Source organism: Aedes aegypti, chromosome 3 (genome assembly GCF_002204515.2).
Source record: "Aedes aegypti strain LVP_AGWG chromosome 3, AaegL5.0 Primary Assembly, whole genome shotgun sequence".
NCBI classification, from domain to species: Eukaryota; Metazoa; Arthropoda; class Insecta; order Diptera; family Culicidae; genus Aedes; species Aedes aegypti.
This window is the reverse complement of record NC_035109.1, coordinates 201750525-201770790: the sequence shown is the minus strand read 5'-3', so window position 1 is coordinate 201770790 and position 20266 is coordinate 201750525. Positions and strand designations below refer to the sequence as shown.

At 40.2% G+C, this 20266-nt stretch overlaps 1 protein-coding gene across 1 annotated transcript in view; it reads right to left on the bottom strand.

Annotated features, from left to right (window-relative positions):
• Positions 1-227: 227 nt before the first annotated feature.
• The window catches only part of LOC5580161 (28S ribosomal protein S9, mitochondrial), an 89449-nt gene continuing 69410 nt past the window's right edge, over positions 228-20266 (bottom strand). The window contains exons 7-8 of the mRNA XM_001661586.2: positions 436-598; positions 228-372 (exon numbers count right to left, since the gene is read on the bottom strand). Coding sequence (XP_001661636.1) covers positions 281-372; positions 436-598 — 255 coding nt within the window. The 3' untranslated portion in view covers positions 228-280. The remainder of the gene's footprint in view (positions 373-435; positions 599-20266) is intronic.

Genomic DNA, 20266 nt, shown 5'->3' with positions numbered 1-20266 from the left:
CGGCTCATACAAAAATAAAAGGCTATCAATACAAAAAGCGTCACGAGGGCGTGGGTGGGTGTCCAAAATGGCCAATTTTAGCGTTATGAAATATATGAACAAGCCCAAAGAAAAAAGAATACAGCGACTAAAGCAACACGGCTCGTAGTGTCCTTCAGCATGCAATGCAAATTCTTAGATTAAAACCTTTACTGGAAATGTGATTGTTCTAATAAAATGTATACAAATAAATCGAACTAGTTTTTATTAATACAAACGTTTTTTGCAACAATAAAATCTGTTAACGTTTCTTCCATGTGTACTTTCTGCGGGCTCCAGCCTGTCCAGGCTTCTTACGTTCCCTTCGGCGGTAGTCGCGTTGTAACAGACCGGCTAAAAATATTAAAACATATAATTATTACTCATTTCCCCAGAAACGCAATGCAGTGCAATTACCCATTCTCATTTTATCTATGGTTTCGACGTCGACAAAGCTGCGTAGTCCCATCGCGATTCCCCATCGGATAGCTCCTGCCTGGCCCGAAAAGCCTCCGCCTTCGACATTGGCCACAACGTCCACCTTACCGATCATTTCGCTGAAGATAAGCGGAAACAGCACCTAGAGAAGCAGATTGAAAGAAAGACGTTTGAGATGCTATTCATAAATCATCACATGATATACTATCAGTTTCCAGTTACTTGACCGGGAGAACGAATCCTAGCCAGGGTGGTAAATTGTTCACTTTTAACTATGAAGTATTCCTTTTCCTTACCATTTATGATGCGTATGCGGCTTTCCTGGAGATGACCACGCGGCGTTGGAACTGAAAATGGTTTGAAATATAATCTGAGGTACCCAACCCAAGTCTTTCCTGTAACTCTGAGCGATTTTCTTCATACTAGCTACAAGCTTGTTGAGCCTGCCTCCAAACTCTCACTGTTGCTTTTGGGGTCTATGAACAAAGTTTGAGGGTGTAAGCTAAAACATTTACGGTTAATTTTTTTAAAATTTGGACTGCCTTAGTCTCATAAACACTAAGCTGAAAAGCAGGCTCTGTCCTAACTGGGATGTAACGCCAGAAAATAGAATAAGATACTCCCCTTCCTCTGAAATCCTACGTCATAATGACGGTCTTTTCAATGATATTTTTTTTTCAATAAATTTTGAGCCCACAACCAATAATGATGCTAGGATATTGCATACGCCACAATCCAACGGCCTCTCGTCATAGTTTCGTTTCGAAGCACGTAACATTTATGCTGCAGAATGTTGAGGGTCAATGCTAATATGCCGGTGGATGGATACAAATTTCGCTAAAAGATATAAACGCATCTAATATTGCAACATTTATTTGCACAAAAGTGTTGACTACGTGACTTCCCTTAACAATGAGAAACATGTCGCCAAAGTCGTGCGTAGTTAAAAGTACCGATCATGATTTGCAAACACGTATTAACTTCCAATCCACCCATTCTTCGCTGCTATACCATCAGTCAATCAAAATCAATGACGCGACCTTTGAATTTGGGAGCAAATTAAAGTTATGAATACTTACTACCTAATAAATAAAAAAAGTACCGCGTATTGCGGCACACCTCAATTTTCAGGACGATGGAGCAGTCAATGTATTCGTACTGGCAATGTGTTTGTTTGAACTGACGGGTAAATCAATAAGACCATATAAGAGTAAATATTCAAACCCTCGGAAATTAATGATTTTTGTTATAATAATGAAAAGTTTGTGTCACAGTTCATTTGTTCATTGCCCTCATTTAGCGGACTTTGGGACAAGGTCGCCACCCCTGCTTTTTAAAATAACGACAAAATATATTTTTTCTTTGAGTGTTGCCACCACTGGCAGCACTGATTTGAATTGAATGGATACGCGATACCCCTCGACGAGACTATGCACGCAACGGGTGATATGAACCGATGCGTAAGAAACGTCAGGGAGACCAACGAACGTCAAAACCCACATACATTTCGCAAGTCATAGTAGATGCTAAGAATAATGTGAATTCTTTCTTCCTAATTATTGAAAATTACTAGTTATATCAAAGTATTTAGATTGTGCCAGTTATTCCCTGAATTTGTTACGGTATTTTGCGCTATAAGTATGATATGCAGTACGATAGACAGTAAAATCCTGAAACTAAGAAAAATTTGTTCTAGTATAGGTTATTAAGAGCACTACGTCTCAGATATTGTCCTCAGATCCGATTTCTGAAATACCCATTGTGCTTTGGCTGTAAGTTACTTCTGATTTAACAATTTGATCTAAGCAAACTGAATTAAATACTCCAATAGGGATCCTCTAGTTACGCATCGAAATCAAGTTTGTTGGGGATCAATCGAATTAAGGCGACCAGTTGTAAGTAAACATGAATTTATTGCCTGCGAGTTAAACTTATAAATAAACACTTTACAGCTTAAAGAATTCTGCACTGAAAACCATCGTGCTTCTCTGTTAAGAGGTCCCGAAAAATCTCCCCAACAAAAAACTTTAAGAACTGCTTTGATCAGCAAGAAGAGGTGAAGTATGCCTGAAACGGATCTGTACGACTGCAAACTATGCCGGAGGTCGAATAACGTTGATGATATGGTCTTCTGTGCGGTATGTCAAGAATGGTATCATTACCAGTGCGTGGGAGTTACATCAGCGGTAGCAAACGAAAGCTGGATGTGTGCACGATGCGCGGCTCTACCGTCGTCCACACGAATTGGTGAGCTTTTTGGAAATGATCCGGTACTCCCGGCCACCATCGCTACCGTATCGTTAGTAGGGGCCACCGAATCATCGGCGATCGTAGGTTCAACCTCTTCCGAGGTATCACCTGCGGCGAGTGCTGCACTACCGCTAGTGGCAACTGCAGTATCTCCAGCAGTGACGTCGATTGCAGCCAGTCTGATGCCACCCGCAGTTGCTGGACCATCCGGTTGGATAACTACAACGACCCCGGCTGTAAGTGCAACTAACTATGGCCAATCCCTATTGACGGAGCAGGCACGAGCGAGTTTACAATGGGTGCAGGAACATCGAGCATTCCTCGAGCGGCAAATGGAAGAGAGCCACAAGAAGGAATTAGAGAGGAAGAAGGCCATGTTGGGGCAACTCGCGAATAATGCCATGCAAGGCGTTATTACTGGAGTGACATCGAATAGCATCAATGAGCAGTCCGCTGCAGTTGGAACCAGTAGCGTAGGAGGCTGGCTGGGAAGGATGATCGGCGAGATGGAAAATCTGTCGCTCACACCAGCGTGCACGGAGACAAGGGTGACAGCACCAGTAATATCCGTACACAACAACAACTCCACACCGACAACTGCGGGTTCTGCTAGCCGAAGCGTGTTCGATCCATCTTTCTCATCACTTCTCCTTGGAGTGCCTAGTAGTATGTCGAGAGCTCCCACAGACTCATTTTCTGCATGTCAGTACACTACTATGCCATCTACCCCTCTATATGGATACTCACAACCGAGCCGAGACCAGTTCCAACAAATCAGCGTGTTTCCAATTAGCACCCCGGTTTCCTCTATTAGTCTGAGGAATGCTAATTTGACGAACGTAGTCACCGCCTGCCCAACAGTTCCCACCGCATCGATTCCACCGCAGGTGCCGGTTTATGGAGGGTTACCAGCAAATTCAAGCATACCCAGAACGGATCCGATTCCCGTTCCCCCACAAGGTTCTTTGGGTAGCCATCCTTTGGTTAATGCAGCTCAAGCTCTTCCGTTGCCACAAGCGTCACCTTTTCATACGTTTCCTACGCAGCAGCAATTGTTAGCGCGACAAGTCATGCCGAGAGATCTTCCACTGTTTCGGGGCGACCCGGAAGATTGGCCGCTATTTTTTAGTGCATATACTAATTCAACAGCCGCATGTGGATACACCAACGTGGAGAATTTGGCACGGCTTCAACGTGCGCTACAGGGTAAGGCATTCGATGCAGTAAAAAGCCGTTTGCTTCTTCCAGCGTGCGTCCCACAAGTCATTTCCACGTTGTACATGCTGTACGGGAGGCCAGAGTTGATCATCCAGACATTGCTGGACAAAGTTCGGGAAACTCCCGCACCAAGGGCAGACAAGCTGGAAACGTTGATCACCTTTGGTATGGCGGTGCAAAATCTGTGCGACCACATCGAGGCAACGGGGCAAGTAGCGCACCTGTGCAACCCTGTTTTACTGCGAGAGTTAGTCGACAAAATTCCTGCGCAACAACGTCTAAACTGGGCGTTATACAAACAACAGTTCGCTGGGGTTGATCTTCGCACATTTGCTGGTTTTATGTCGATGTTGGTATCAGCCGCCTCGGACGTCACAGTCACAACGGATTCTAAGCAATCACGCTTGGGACGAGGAGAGCGTGGCAGAGATAAAAACTTTCTCAATGCTCATGCTGCCAGCGAACCAGCCTCGAATCTAGTGAGTCAAGACGGGGAGATAAAGAAAGTAGAAGTCAAGGAGGTACTGTGCCTGGCATGCAATGGGCGTAATCACAAAGTGAAAGATTGTGCAACGTTCAAAAAGTGGGAGCCGGACAGTCGCTGGAAGACGATTCAAGATCATCATCTTTGTCGCACATGCTTAGGGAAGCACGGGCGCCGTCCTTGTAAGCTGCAAGCTGTTTGTGGTGTTGATGGGTGTCAGCAACGTCACCATCAGTTACTGCACTCCGGCAGTCAGAAACGTGCTGCCCCAATGAGAGAAGGGCAAAAAACTGTGAAGCAGAACGATAACCCTGCTGAAGGGCTAAATGCACATCATGCTACCAAGAAATCGACATTATTTCGCATCCTTCCCGTGAAGCTGTTTTGGAAAGGTAAAACTGTAGAAACCTTTGCGTTTTTGGATGACGGCTCGGACATGACTTTGGTCGAGCAATCGATTGCAGAACGATTAGGCATCGATGACGGCGAACCACTCCCACTTTGCTTAACGTGGACCAGCAATGTAACTCGCCAGGAACCCAAGTCCCAACGAATTCGTCTAGAAATCTCCGGAGCCAGCAAAAGTGAACGGTTCACTTTAAACGATACAAGAACAGTTTCTAGCCTCAATCTTCCGAAGCAAACGTTGAAGTACGCTGAATTAGCTCGGCAATACAATTACCTTCGTGGTCTTCCAGTAACCAGCTATGAATCAGCAACTCCAGGCATTTTGATTGGCTCGAACAATGCCAGTCTTACTGCGACGCTATGTCTGCGCGAAGGTCAGCTAGGGGACCCCTTAGCCAGTAAAACTCGACTCGGTTGGTCGATCTACGGATATACAGCGGATGGAGAGAAGGTCAACAACTTCACGCTGCACGTGTGCGAGTGTCGACGAGAATGCCAAGCAGGCCAAGATCTTCACGATCTCGTCAAGCAGTATTTCACGCTCGAGAGCATCGGCGTTTCGGCGGACAAGGCACCAGAATCGGAGGAGGACAAGCGTGCTCGTCAGATTTTAGAGGACACCACGAAGCGCATTTCAAACAAGTTTGAGACCGGGCTGCTGTGGCGCCATGACCATGTGGAATTTCCTAATAGTTTTCCCATGGCAATGCGTCGTCTGGAATGTTTCGAGCGGAGGATGAAAAAGGATCCAGATCTGCGTACAAGCGTACAGCAACTGATGGGCGAATATGTGGAAAACAATTATATACACGAGGTGACGCAAGATGAAAAGGAGTCGATAGATCCTCGGAGGGTGTGGTACTTGCCGTTGGGCGCCGTAAGAAACCCGAAGAAGCCGGGCAAAACTAGGCTCGTTTGGGATGCTGCGGCAAAAGTGGGAGGAGTGTCTTTCAACTCGATGCTTCTCAAAGGGCCCGACTTACTAACACCTTTGGCTTTGGTGCTATGTAGATTTCGCGAACGACCGGTGGCAGTTTGCGGGGACCTGAAGCAAATGTTTCACCAGTTCAGAATTCGCCAACAAGATGCACACAGTCAGCGGTTCCTGTACCGAGAACACCCCTCGCAACCCGTAAAAATGTTCGTTATGGACGTCGGTACCTTTGGGGCCACATGCTCTCCCTGTCAGGCCCAATATATTAAAAACCGCAACGCGAAGGAACACGAAACAGAATTTCCCGAAGCAGCGAAGGCAATCGTAGAAAAACACTATGTCGATGATTACCTTGACAGTTTCGACACAGAAGCGGAAGCAATCAAGGTTGCTCTTGAAGTTAAAGAAGTTCATGCTCGTGGAGGGTTTGAGATCCGGAATTGGCACTCTAACTCGGACGCCCTTCTGCGACGGGTCGGGGAGCCCAGAGGAATCCAGTCGAAAGTCATCAGTATCGATTTAGAGGGCGATGCGGAACGAGTTTTGGGCCTCCTATGGTTGCCGGAGGAAGATGTAATCGCATTTGCCACTGACCAGCAGTTTGACGGTATTATACCGACGAAGCGAAATATCCTACGTTGTGTCATGAGCCTGTTTGACTCACAAGGTATATTGTCGCATATAACAATACAGGGACGGATGATCATTCAGGATACGTGGCGCAAACAGACGCAATGGGACGACGAAGTCGATGAATCAGTTCGTATACGCTGGCTTCGATGGACGGAGCTGTTTAAGAAGGTCGGACAGATGAGACTACACAGAGCCTACTTTCCAGGATTCACCGCTGCAGATATTGGTTCAGTAGAGCTGCATATTTTCACGGATGCAAGTGAGGAAGCTTACGCTTGCACAGCTTACTTCCGGGTCATTATAATGGGGAAGGTATATGTTACGCTGGTGATGGCTAAGGCGAAAGTTGCACCGTTGAAATCTTTATCAGTACCCCGTCTGGAGTTGATGGGGGCACTACTGGGAGCAAGGCTGGCCAAAGCGGTGAAGGAATATCATACTCTTCCGATATGCCGTCGAGTAATGTGGACAGACTCTAAAACAACGCTGGCGTGGGTTAAATCGCAGCATTGCCGGTACCGACACTTCGTGGCTTTTCGAGTGGGAGAAATTCTAAGCAAGACAGAAGCAACCGAGTGGAGATACGTCCCAACACAACATAACCCAGCTGACGATGCAACTAAATGGGGCAAGGGACCCAGCACGGATGTAACGTCTCGCTGGTTCCAAGGACCCGACTTCCTCTATCAGCCGGAAATAAAGTGGCCGGAACAAAGATCGACACAGACGCTCGAAACAGATGAAGAATTGAGACCCTGCATGGTACATCGTCAGAAAACATTCGAGGATGTCTACAATATCTGTAAATTTTCTAAGTGGGAACGTTTGCTTAGAACAGCCGCATACGTTCACCGCTACATCGAGAACAGCAAGCGGAAATGGAGAAAAGGGTTGCTGATCATGGGGCATCTACAGCAGGAAGAGTTGCAAAATGCAGAGAATAGCCTGTGGCGTACAGTGCAGTTATCAGCGTACCCAGATGAAGTCGCTGTGCTGAAACAAAGAAACGGAAACCCGAAGAAGGCTATCGATAAGACTAGTCCAGTCTACAAGCTGTCGCCGTTCTTAGACGAATACGGCGTGATGCGGGTAGACAGTCGCATCGGAGCAGTTCCGTACGTTACATATGACTTTAAGTTTCCGATCATCCTGCCGAGACATCACCATCTCACTAAACTAGTCGTTGACTGGTATCACCGCCGATATCTTCACGCTAATCATGCGACGGTGCAGAATGAGGTTCACCAACGCTTCCATGTCTCTAATCTTCGCTCCGTTGTACGACAAGTTACAAAAGAATGTCAGGCCTGCAAGATCTCCAAAACAGTACCAACCACGCCGAAGATGGCTCCTCTTCCCGAGTCACGTCTAGCGGCAAAAGAAAGACCGTTCTCCCACGTCGGGCTGGATTATTTCGGACCCATACAGGTCCGTATCGGGCGTAGCTGTGTCAAACGATGGGTAGCGTTGTTCACGTGCCTCACTGTGAGAGCAGTGCACTTGGAAGTCGCCCATTCGTTATCTACGGAATCATGTAAGATGGCAGTACGTCGGTTTGTGGCGCGTCGTGGATCACCTGTCGAAATTCGCTCCGATAATGGGACCAATTTTCAGGGGGCTAGTCGTGAGTTGCGTGATCAAATCGCGACGATTGGTCAAGGCCTGGCTGAAACGTTCACCAACTCGAATACAAGATGGGTCTTCAACCCACCCTCTGCACCGCACTTTGGTGGCTCATGGGAGCGATTAGTAAGGTCCGTCAAGGTGGCACTTGGTTCACTATGTGGCGATCGAAACCCGGACGATGAAACGCTGCTGACAGTCCTTGCTGAGGCCGAGTCCATAATTAACTCTCGACCGTTAACCAGCATTCCTCTGGAAAGCGTTAGCCAGGAGGCGTTAACGCCAAATCATTTTATCCTGCTAAGCTCAAACGGAGTCGTCCAACCTCCTACGAAGCTAGCGGAATTAACAGGCGCAACGCGGACAAACTGGGACCTGGCTAGGAAGCTCGTTGATCAGTTCTGGCGACGATGGATCGCAGAATATCTTCCGACGATTGCAAGAAGAAGTAAATGGCTCGAAGAAGCTGAGAAGCTCAAAGTAGACGATTTGGTGCTGATCGTGGATGAAGGCCGACGTAACGGATGGACGAGGGGCGGATAGCAGCGATAATTCCAGGAAGTGATGGTCGAATTCGCCAAGCCATGGTTCAGACCACAGGAGGGTTGTTCCGGCGCCCAGTGACCAAGTTGGCAGTGCTCCAGGTGCAAGGCCATGGTAACGCAGAAACAACGGAAGAACCGGAATTGCGTCACGGGTCGGGGACTGTTGCCACCACTGGCAGCACTGATTTGAATTGAATGGATACGCGATACCCCTCGACGAGACTATGCACGCAACGGGTGATATGAACCGATGCGTAAGAAACGTCAGGGAGACCAACGAACGTCAAAACCCACATACATTTCGCAAGTCATAGTAGATGCTAAGAATAATGTGAATTCTTTCTTCCTAATTATTGAAAATTACTAGTTATATCAAAGTATTTAGATTGTGCCAGTTATTCCCTGAATTTGTTACGGTATTTTGCGCTATAAGTATGATATGCAGTACGATAGACAGTAAAATCCTGAAACTAAGAAAAATTTGTTCTAGTATAGGTTATTAAGAGCACTACGTCTCAGATATTGTCCTCAGATCCGATTTCTGAAATACCCATTGTGCTTTGGCTGTAAGTTACTTCTGATTTAACAATTTGATCTAAGCAAACTGAATTAAATACTCCAATAGGGATCCTCTAGTTACGCATCGAAATCAAGTTTGTTGGGGATCAATCGAATTAAGGCGACCAGTTGTAAGTAAACATGAATTTATTGCCTGCGAGTTAAACTTATAAATAAACACTTTACAGCTTAAAGAATTCTGCACTGAAAACCATCGTGCTTCTCTGTTAAGAGGTCCCGAAAAATCTCCCCAACATTGAGTTTACAATATATTCCCTTATAGTTCTCAATACAGTTATTGCAATATGATGGAAATTGCTCTATTTTTTCACGTATTTACATCGACTTTTGTATAAACTGCTTTCAGTTGTTTAAAAAAATCGTTTTTTAATCAGCATGGTATAAGGTCAATTATAAACAGATTTTTTAATGTACTGCACATCGTGAAACTTTTCAAATGTGTGCTGTGACATTTGAACGAAAAAAGTATTTAGTTTCACAAACGAAATCCAGTTAGGTTGAAATATTTACTTATTGGAGCAAGTGTGCCACCTATATGGAAAACGAAAATAATAGGAATAAATTATATGAAACTGTAAGCATTATCAAAAAAGTCATAATAATAAATAAAAACGAGACATCGGTAGTTATTTCTGAAGTGTAGAAGGGCAATAGCTGGCAATTTTACTCCAGTAGTGGTTTTTTCTCCAAATATTCTATAATTACATGTTTTTTGGCGTTTTAAGTATTCTTTTACTCATCTACTTCAAGATTTTACCGATATTTGAGAACCTCCAAAACTAATAATGTTTCAAATTATCTTCTTCTTCTTTCTGGCGTAACGTCCCAACTGGGACAAAGCCTGCTTCTCAGATTAGTGTTCTTATGAGCACTTCCACAGTTATTAACTGAGAGCTTTCTATGCCGATTGACCATTTTTGCATGTGTATATCGTGTGGCAGGTACGAAGATACTCTATGCCCTGGGAATCGAGAAAATTTCCCTCACGAAAAGATCCTCGACTAGCGGGATTCGAACCCACGACCCTCAGCATGATCATGCTGAATAGCTGCGCGTTTACCGCTACGGCTATCTGGGCCCCTAATTCAAATTATCTTTTTTTTACCAATTCGTTTATTTTAAGGCTCACACGCCGTATTCAGCTTAACAGAGCCGGTTATCACTTTCTACATTGTATAGAAAAATCAAAATAAAGTTTTATTTTTTGCTTTTTTCATCCAACGATGAAAACATTTACACATGATCCGTGTTTGGGGAACACTGATTGGAGCAAGCCTTTTACGTTCTACACCCTTTGTTTATCTGCCTCGATCGCCGTCGCTTGTATGTTGCCCCATTGTATTCGGAAGAGGAGTTTGAAGCACTTTCATCATCGGTCCAGTCATCGTCGTTGTTGTTTTCGCTATTGTCGTTCTGTTTAGCTTGCACTGGTTCAGGAACGGGAGATGTAGTTTTTTGCAGGTCATTCGTTATTGGCGGGAAATCATCCTGAGTGAATAAACCTTCGGGTGATTTTGTTGCTGTCGATGTTGGCGGAATTACATTTGAATTAGTGTTTGGCTCCGGACACTTGCCAGGAGGAGATGATTGGCCAGATTTCGGCTGGTCATTGTAAGTGACCATTGTACGTTCTTTTTCAATTGTAATGAACGATGAGATATGCCGTAGAATGTTCATTCTCAGTACTCGCACTCCGTTGGAAATTCCGGAAAAATAATGCTTCCATTTTTCCTTCCGTATGGAGATCACCTCTCCATATTTCAACATATGGTCCGCGATTGTGACGTGGCTCATCGATGGCGGAAGGTCATGGACCCGGACCGTAACCGCCTCGCAATCAACGTAGACCGGAATGCGAAATTTCACATTATTGGAAAGCATTGTTCGCTTCCAATTATGTTCTAATTGATAGCGTGTGACGATTTCTTTCGTTTTCATTTCAATGAGAACACAGTTGCGTGCGTGATGCAACTGTATACTCTTAACGTCGTCATACTTTAGCTTTAATTCTTGCTCCAAAAACTGGTGCACCTTCGCCACTTCAGGGCGAACAGGGAGAACACTAAAATCCACCACTAGTGTGTTTACCCGCGCACTGGACATTTTCCACGAACTGCGAATGCGAAAGCGAGAGAGGTAACGAAAAGCGTCCGACGTGTGCGATGTCTGGCAAATAACTGTCAAATTATCTTATTATCATTAAAGTTGAAAATTGGCACAAGGCTTATGAAAAGATGAGAAACTAATATAAAAAGGCTAAATTTAAGGGATTGGTAAGCTTTGGACAAAGTTAGAGAACAGTTTGCTTAAGGTGGCACACTTGCCCAAATTCCGCTATAGAACTTTATCAGTGGTCATCAAACTGCGGCCAGCGAGCGGGTAGTTTTGAGGTCAGAAAGTATTTTTTTAATTCGATATATCTCGGTTTTAGCATCGGGTTTTCGGTATTAAAAGACTTACATTTAGCGTTTGCCACCGTCAAAACCACCACGCTGCTGTTGTGAACGAGAAGCGAGGTTTTTTAAATAATGTTGTACAAAAAACAACAGCGCGACGACTGAAGTGTTAATAATCCCTTGGCTGATTAATATCAATGAAATACTGATTCGTTTCTCTACTATCTAAGATAAAGCTTGAAACAGGATAATAAGGGTGTTTAAGGTGTAGATTTCACTTTTCTTTTGCCAAGTCAATGTTTCTTATCTCTAATATTACTAATCTAATGCGCACTACTTTCGATGTAGGGTTTCTTGCATAGATTCTGAAAAAAAACAACTTCGGCGAATTACGTTTTCTAATGATTGATAGAACTTACAATAGATTTAACTTTCAAGTAGTGTGTTTACCTTCCTGTACTCTTGTACCCTAAATAGAAACTTGTAACATGATTTAATAACAACTACCGATAAACTGAACATTACATATACTTTGTAATTGGATTAAATGGACAAATTTATGTGAAATCGATCTCACGACTCCCTGTTCACAAGATAGGGCACGTTACCTTGTGAATAGGGCGTCGTGAGTTCGATTCTCACCGAGAAGACGTGTAACTTTTTCGCAAATGTCACATAAATCTGTCCATTTAATCCAATACAAAGTGTTTAAAAACAATCAAACTTATTCTAATGACCTATTAATTATTAGGTCACCAAGAAATTTTTTACAGAAAATTAACGACAATGCAAATTTTGCAAAATCAAGCAGTTACCGGTTGCATAGTACAATGACCACTGTGTTAGCAACATCTGGTTGATTCTATTTGTCTAACATGTACCTGAATTAAATACCATTTAAAAATGCACCAATCATATGCAAATATATTCCCATGTGCGGGACTCGTGCTTAGTTTCATTGAACTCGCATGATCCATATAAACCAGAACAAGGTTGTGTCGTCAGTCAGGAGATCACCGCAGATAGCAAACAAACTCGTTAAATACTTGCCATCCATTCATAAGCTACGTTATCAGCTGTTGCTAGGAAATCTGATATTACCATGTTGAAAAAATACGTGGAATAATATGCAAATCTAATATCCGGTCGTAATTAAATTCATCACTTTCACAGTTCGGTTCTGCTGAACTATTAAACATATAACATGTCGATACGATCCTTTAAGATGCTCCAACTTCCAGGCGCTTGGAATGATTTGATGCTATAAAGCAATAAAACGCAGAAATCGACAAGGTTTAAATCTAGAATGGGTGAGAAACTGCTCTGACGTGAATCTTTATCGATTTGCACTTCCATTCAAAAGTTTGGGGTAACCATGAAAATATAGAATGTTTCTAGCCATTATATTTAGTATGACTATTGAAATTTTGAATTTAGGTGATATACGGAGACCGCAATAACAGAAAAATAACCTATTTTCATTATCCTGTTTTTGCAATATTTTTTTTCTCAAAAATATAGAATTTTTCTTCAAAAATTATCGTTTATCGAGTACTACATTCATCATGAAGTGATACACCTGCTACATGTAATTGTTTTAATGTTATACTTAACAATCCACGCTTATGAAATTGGTTCCTTAGATGAGAGGACCTGCTAAAAACATGAATTCTTCTTTATGCATCATTTAACATTGTTTGAAAAAATGAACAATTTTAAATGATTGCTTCATTTCGAAACCATTTATTTGGTTCAGCTTGGGAATATTATAAGCTTTCATCATCATCATCAATAAAATCCACAGAAAATAGAGTTTTTGATTAATAATGAGGATTTAAATCTTATACCGCAATAGAGGGATTCCACGGAGGCATGCAAGTCGATTCTGATCGACCATTTCAAAAATATCTGAAACTTTGCACAGTTTTTCAGTTCCATCTAAATCGTCATTTTCCGATATCAAATCTTCAAGTTAATTCTACAAAAAAAGTTTTCTATACAGGTATACGACTAGTTTACCTGCAAAAAGTTTACCTCGTAGAGAACAAGGCGGGTCTATACCCAGGTGATCTAGTATACGTAAAGCAGGTCGGTTTTCTCGGCGCTGGTTTTCTCCACAAAGTTAAAATCTGATTACACCTGGGTATAGACCCGCCTTGGTAGAGAATAGACTTTGTTAATCATATTTGGGAGAAAGCGAGTAACTTCAACAACATCAAAAACATGATAGGTACATACCATGAACATACTCACGAAAAAGCTAAAAATATACTACCACTATGGTTATAAAAGATTTAATTGTAAAATTTTTCTTCAGTCAAGCACACGACACCAAACTAGTCAGTAAAAACTTAAAAGTGATTTTGTTTATTAAAATCTAACGAGCAACATGAGTAGTCGCTTTCTCAACTGTTGCAGGCCGTTTGCAGAAAAAAAGTGTTCGAAAGAGCTACGAAATCTCACCGAAAGCACCATAGATAAACTGAAAGCGGCTGGTTATGCTCCAATGTCTACATTGAATACAAATTTACGCATTTGTACGTCCTGCCGTTTAAACGTTGACAAACGGGCAATCTGTATATCATCGGTGGATCAGGTTGCAGGAAGTTCGAAAACAACAACAACTGAGGAATTACTAGATTCACCGACAACAACTGAGGAGTTACCAGAAGTACCAAGTGCAGATAGTCTTGCCACGGTACCATCAGCGACATCTGTTTCAACAAATCAATCAGAAGATGAGTGCATCCAGAAGGTCAACATCGAACGCTTCAACGAAGGGATAGCTGGAATAAAAGTGACTCCGATTAAATGGACGAAGATGGGTTACGTCAATTATCCCGAGAAAAAATACCGTGAAATCAACGAAGCTGTACGAAGAAACCTCTTCAAATTAGGACCTGAGGATGTGGAAAATACAGACTACGATGAGGTAATTATGAATATGAAGGAAAGGTTCTCGAATCTAGCCACGACAAGGAAAGAAAAATTATTGATTTTGTCGATGCTGCCAAGCTCGTGGTCTATTCAAGACGCCATTGCACTATGGTCCAGGAATCAGTTTTACGCGGAAAGATGCATTTTGAGCTTTAGAATGAAACATTAGACAAAAACGGTCTTCTACAAAGTTGTTTGTATTAGTTGAGCCATTTGTTTGGTTTTATTGAAAATTAGGGTGGACCACATTTTCATAGAAATTGTGTAACTAACTTTCTTATTTGTAGAAATTATATTATACATGCTTCAGCAAAGTTGTAGACCATTCAATTTCAAGCAACTTTGCCAAAAAAAGTTTTTTTGTATCTCATAAATTGACCGATTTAGAGCTTTTTTCCTACGGTGACATAGGGTGGTCCGAACAAAACTGGTTTTCTGGCTCTAGAGTTTTCAATTCACATTTCTCATCAAAGTAGTCTATGAAACACTTTAAGAACTTTGAAAAATGCGTAATTTGGTGAGTGAAGAAACTCGCTATCTCCTTCCGTTTAGGAGTTATTGTTGTTTTTCTCTCAAAAACATGCCTACTTTGATTGTGAATATCTCTGATTGGGGCAAACATAAAAAATATCTTTTGACGGCATTCAAAAGACAAAATAAAATTGTATATTATATCAAAAAATTACAGATGTGTTATTTTTGTAACTCGAATAAAACGTCTTGAAAGTCAATTATTTTTTATCACAAAAACTTTAATAACTTTTGAACTAAAATAGATATCATCAATATTTTTGCATGAAAATTTGCGTTTTGTTAAGTTCTAAAAGTCGTTCATAGACGACTTTGACGAGAAAATAATATTTAAAAAACTAGAGTTGAAAAACTTATTTTTGTTGGACCACCCTGCGATGATTAGGAAAAAATGCTCTAGATTGGTCAAATTTTGAGCTACAGAAAAACTTTTTTTGGCAAAGTTGATCAAAATTTCAAGTTCTACCGCTTTGCTTAAGAGCATATACCAGTATTTTTGCAAATAAAAAAGTTGATTATATGATATGTGTGATATTGTGGACCACCCTAGTTTCAAATGACACAGTATGTAAGCTTACATTTTTAGAAACAATTTTGTAGAAGATCATTTTTGTCTAAAATTTCATTTTCATGCCCAAAATGCAAAATAATAAAAAAATACATACTATGAAAATCTTCAAAATAGTTTTAGAGCCCTATCTTTCTTATTTCGGATTTCTCGTCAAAGCGGTCTATGAACGACTTGAAGAACTTAACAAAACGCAAATTTTCATGCAAAAATATTGATGATATCTATTTTAGTTCAAAAGTTATTAAAGTTTTTCTGCTTAAAATCCTTTGTTTTTCAAGGCATTTTATTAGAGTTACAAAAATAACACAACTGTAATTTTTTGATATAATATACAATTTTATTTTGTCTTTTGAATGCCGTCAAAAGATATTTTTTATGTTTGCCCCAATCAGAGATATTCACAATCAAAGTAGGCATGTTTTTGAGAGAAAAACAACAATAACTCCTAAACGGAAGGAGATAGCGAGTTTCTTCACTCACCAAATTACGCATTTTTCAAAGCTCTTAAAGTGTTTCATAGACTACTTTGATGAGAAATTTGAATTGAAAACTCTAGAGCCAGAAAACCAGTTTTGTTCGGACCACCCTATGTCACCGTAGGAAAAAAGCTCTAAATCGGTCAAATCAAGAGATACAAAAAAACTTTTTTTGGCAAAGTTGCTTGAAATTGAATGGTCTACAACTTTGCTGAAGCATGTATAATATAATTTCTACAAATAAGAAAGTTAATTACACAATTTCTATGAAAATGTGATCCACCCTAATTTTCAATAACATCAAACAAAGGGCTTAACTAATACAAACAACTTTGTAGAAGACCGTTTTTGTCTAATGTTTCATTCTAAAGCTCAAAATGCATCTTTCCGCGTAAAACTGATTCCTGGACCACTGTGCATTGATGAGTTCAAAACCAATAGAAATACAGCAAAAGAGGCAAAACAATTCAAAAATAACTGTCTTGCAACCAAAAATGCTAGGTCGAGTACTTCATTAACAGATGAGACAAAAGAAAAAATAATTCAATATTTTGAAGACGATGAAGTAAGTAGAGCTATGCCTGGCCAAAAAGATTATGTATCTGTAAAAAAAGATGGAAAGCGTCAAGCAATCCAAAAACGATTAATGATGACTACTTTGAAAGAAGCGTATACACGCTTCAAGGAAATTAACGAAAATATTAAGGTAGGTTTTTCCTCATTTGCAAGCCTGCAAAAAATTCAGCAACAAACTGCGGTCCTAAAAAAAATTAACAATAAAAAAAAAAAAATTTCACTAAGTGTCAAATTTGTGAAATATTTGAAATGTCATAACTTTTTTGTTTATTGGCTTACCATCACCAAATTTTTATGGTAGATAGCTAATATAATGGACCGTTTTCCCTCAAAAAATTACGTTGGTATTCCGATAGGGTTTTGAGATATTTTTGAGATTTTTTTTACTGTGTGTATATTTTTTGGAATCTTTATTTAGTTGTCTAACTTTGTTTCTTTAGTTGTCTAACAATCGAACGAACCGTTTTTGCTGTGCAGCTTTTTGAATATTTTTGAACCATTTTCACATACACCCTTTTGAAAAGTTAGTCGTGACTCAACTTGAAGATTTGATATCGGAAAATGACGATTTAGATGGAACTGGAAAACTGTGCAAAGTTTCAGCTCAATAGAAAAAAAAATGAATTAAAAAATTTACCAAATTTTGGTGCTGTTGCTTGTAATCACTCAATAATGGAAAACATACTCTAATAGACCACACCTATGAATCCTGCACAATAGGGTTGTTGTAATCTGATTCATTTTTAGTTCGACCAAACGACCCATTAAGCCAAATGGCGTTCAGCTAGACGACATTCGACCAAATGACCGAACGCTGTATACCATAGTTGCATGTTGAACAGAACATGGGCTTGGCCTAGAACAGAACACAGTTTGCGGCATGTTCTGAATATAAGATGTGAGCTGAAAAATTTCAATATAGGTACCGTAATTTCGGGTGAAATGGATCATTTTTCACGGTTTTTCTTGTCTGATTTCTATAACGTTGACAATGCCAAACAACTGAATGCAGGAAAACAAGTACGGAGATGAGCCTCATTGACTAAGGTACCGAAATTTTTCAACAAATGTCATTTTAGTAAGATTCTAGTCATTCTAGTAAGATCCCTAAAATAAAAAATCGGGTATTCTCATTGCGGGGTGAAATTGATCACTTGTCAATGCGCTTATTGTTATTGTTACAGAAATGCAATTATTTCTGCCGAATTAGATAATAGGTACGAGTTTTGGTTATGAAATCTGGTTATGTATCTCAAGCATCCTCACAAACATTCAGGTTTATGCCATGTTCAAATCCTTGTTTAGAACTAGAAGTTTATTGATGTTTGTCAATACTGCACCGTACATGATTTTGGAATTTGACATTATTTTCATAGAAATAAACGTTCGTTAACGCAAAACACTTAACAACACAGAATTCGATAACAGTTACGACAAAAAACGTTCATTCACTGCAGATTACATTGATATTTGTGCTCCATTAGGAAGAAATAAAATTGAGTGGTACGGTGATTGATTTCACCCGAATTAACGGTACCTAGATTCAAAATACTTCGCGTTACAATCAAGCATGCTGGATATGCATTATTAAATTGATCACGTGTTTCCATATGTTTGTGATTCCTGCAAAGCATGTAATGCACTACAATGTTAACTTCGGTCATGCTCACGCGTTCAATGACTAAGAACATGAACATGAGCCAAAGTGTCCCTGCCGTATACATCATAACCGGGAATCAAAGTTATGCTAAAACTATCAGAATTCGATTTCTGCTATGTTTTCAGAACAGTTATCAGAGATGTACCGTCGTTGAGGGTGCTAATAGGCCAAAATTACACGTGCTGATTGATTTTTTACCAATTTTCGTAATTTGACACGAAGGTTTAAATATTTTAATTTAAAATACTGTTTAAGTAGGTTTTTCAACTTAAAAGTTATTTGCGAAACTTTCAAAGTGACAATTTTTTCCTGTCCAAGATTTTTTCAAATATTTTATGATGTATCATAAAAATGTATTTTTATGATAGATAATTGCAAAGAATAGCTCATTAAAATTATATATCAATACTCCTGTTGGTGCTATTGGTTGCTCAACATGCTTATCAATCTTTCTTCATCTAACACTTTATTTCGATACTATCAATGCACTCGAACCTCGAGTGAACTAGTGAGAAGATTGTAGGATCTACGAGAAAGGGATACTATATTCTAGGTGTTGCACATGGAAACCCAAAAATAATGCAAAATTTTATTTGCGAAAATAGTTCTAGGAGTATATATGTCGAATAAATCACTTCTTGTGCAGCCACCGAATCGTTAGGATCAGCCACGAAATAGTCCACTTTTAATCTGTAGTGTTGTAGAATAAATGTATAGTAGGGCGGTTCAGATTTTAATAATGTTTGGAAATCCAGTTTCCCATATCTTTCTTACCATAAAAATATTATTCTGTAAAATGTTCAGCTTTTTCGGTGGTGATTTAAAGGTGGCCCATTGTCTTGGGTTCTTTATATGGCCATTACCATGGAATTTTTTTTAAAATATTCCAAACATGTTAGCACTGTAATGTTGGTACAAACTTATCATTCTATGGGGAAAACTCATTCTTCAAACCCTAATGAAGAAAGTTGCTGAAGAAACAAAACCCTTTTGAACTAATTTTGTTAGGAAATTTTGTGGAAGTTTGCAGAGCTGTAATCCCATATGAAGCTAAATAACAGCAAACAAACTCATGAATTTCTTTTCTTTTATCCGTCCGATTAAATTGCTTTCTTCAGCAAATTTCTTTATTATTTTGAAGAATGAGTTTTCACTGTGGTATGATGAGTTTGTAGTTATATTTCAGTACTGATGTGTTGGGAACATTTTTCAAAATGTCTCCATAGTAAGTTCTATAATATAGAATGTATATAAACCTACATTGTCTTTGGTCCACCTTTAAATCATCAACGAAAAAGCTAAAAATTGAACAGAACACTACTTTTATGGTAAAGATGATAAGGAAGATATGGGAGATTGGATTTTCAAACTTTTTTAAAATCTTAACCGCCCTAATGTATAGTGTGTAGTTTGAATAAATCGTTAATTGTAGTATGCAATAAATGTTGAGTTTGTGAAACACAGTGTTTGAAAGTACCAAACGCATCAATTACCTGTGTTGGAGTGCCAAGAAGATACTTGGCTGATTCGGGACACCTGAAAACCTATCCTGAGAACTACAGACTTCGGTAGACCACAACCCACCATGAACATAAGCAAGACGATCACGGAAATCTCTTGTGGAACACTTGGGAAGGGTCACAACGACTCACAATATTTGCAGATATATTGCAGATTTTTCTTTGACCTAACGACGGTAGGCCTAAGGTTTCTTGTGCCTAACATCAAGTCAATGTGCCTAACTTAAAGTCAATAATATTGTTCGTTTAGTTGAGGAATAGATTCTCGTGCACATTTTCAACGTGGAAAAATAAATACTCGCACGTCACTTTATATGGCACTTTCATAGAAGCACGCACCTTGCATTCAATGTTCAATCCAACATAATTCGTTACATGTGCGTTACTTGTTGATTTTGTTAGCTACGACGCCATCCAATATATGGCAAACATGGTGGGAGAATATTTTGGTGTGACAAAATTATTTAGG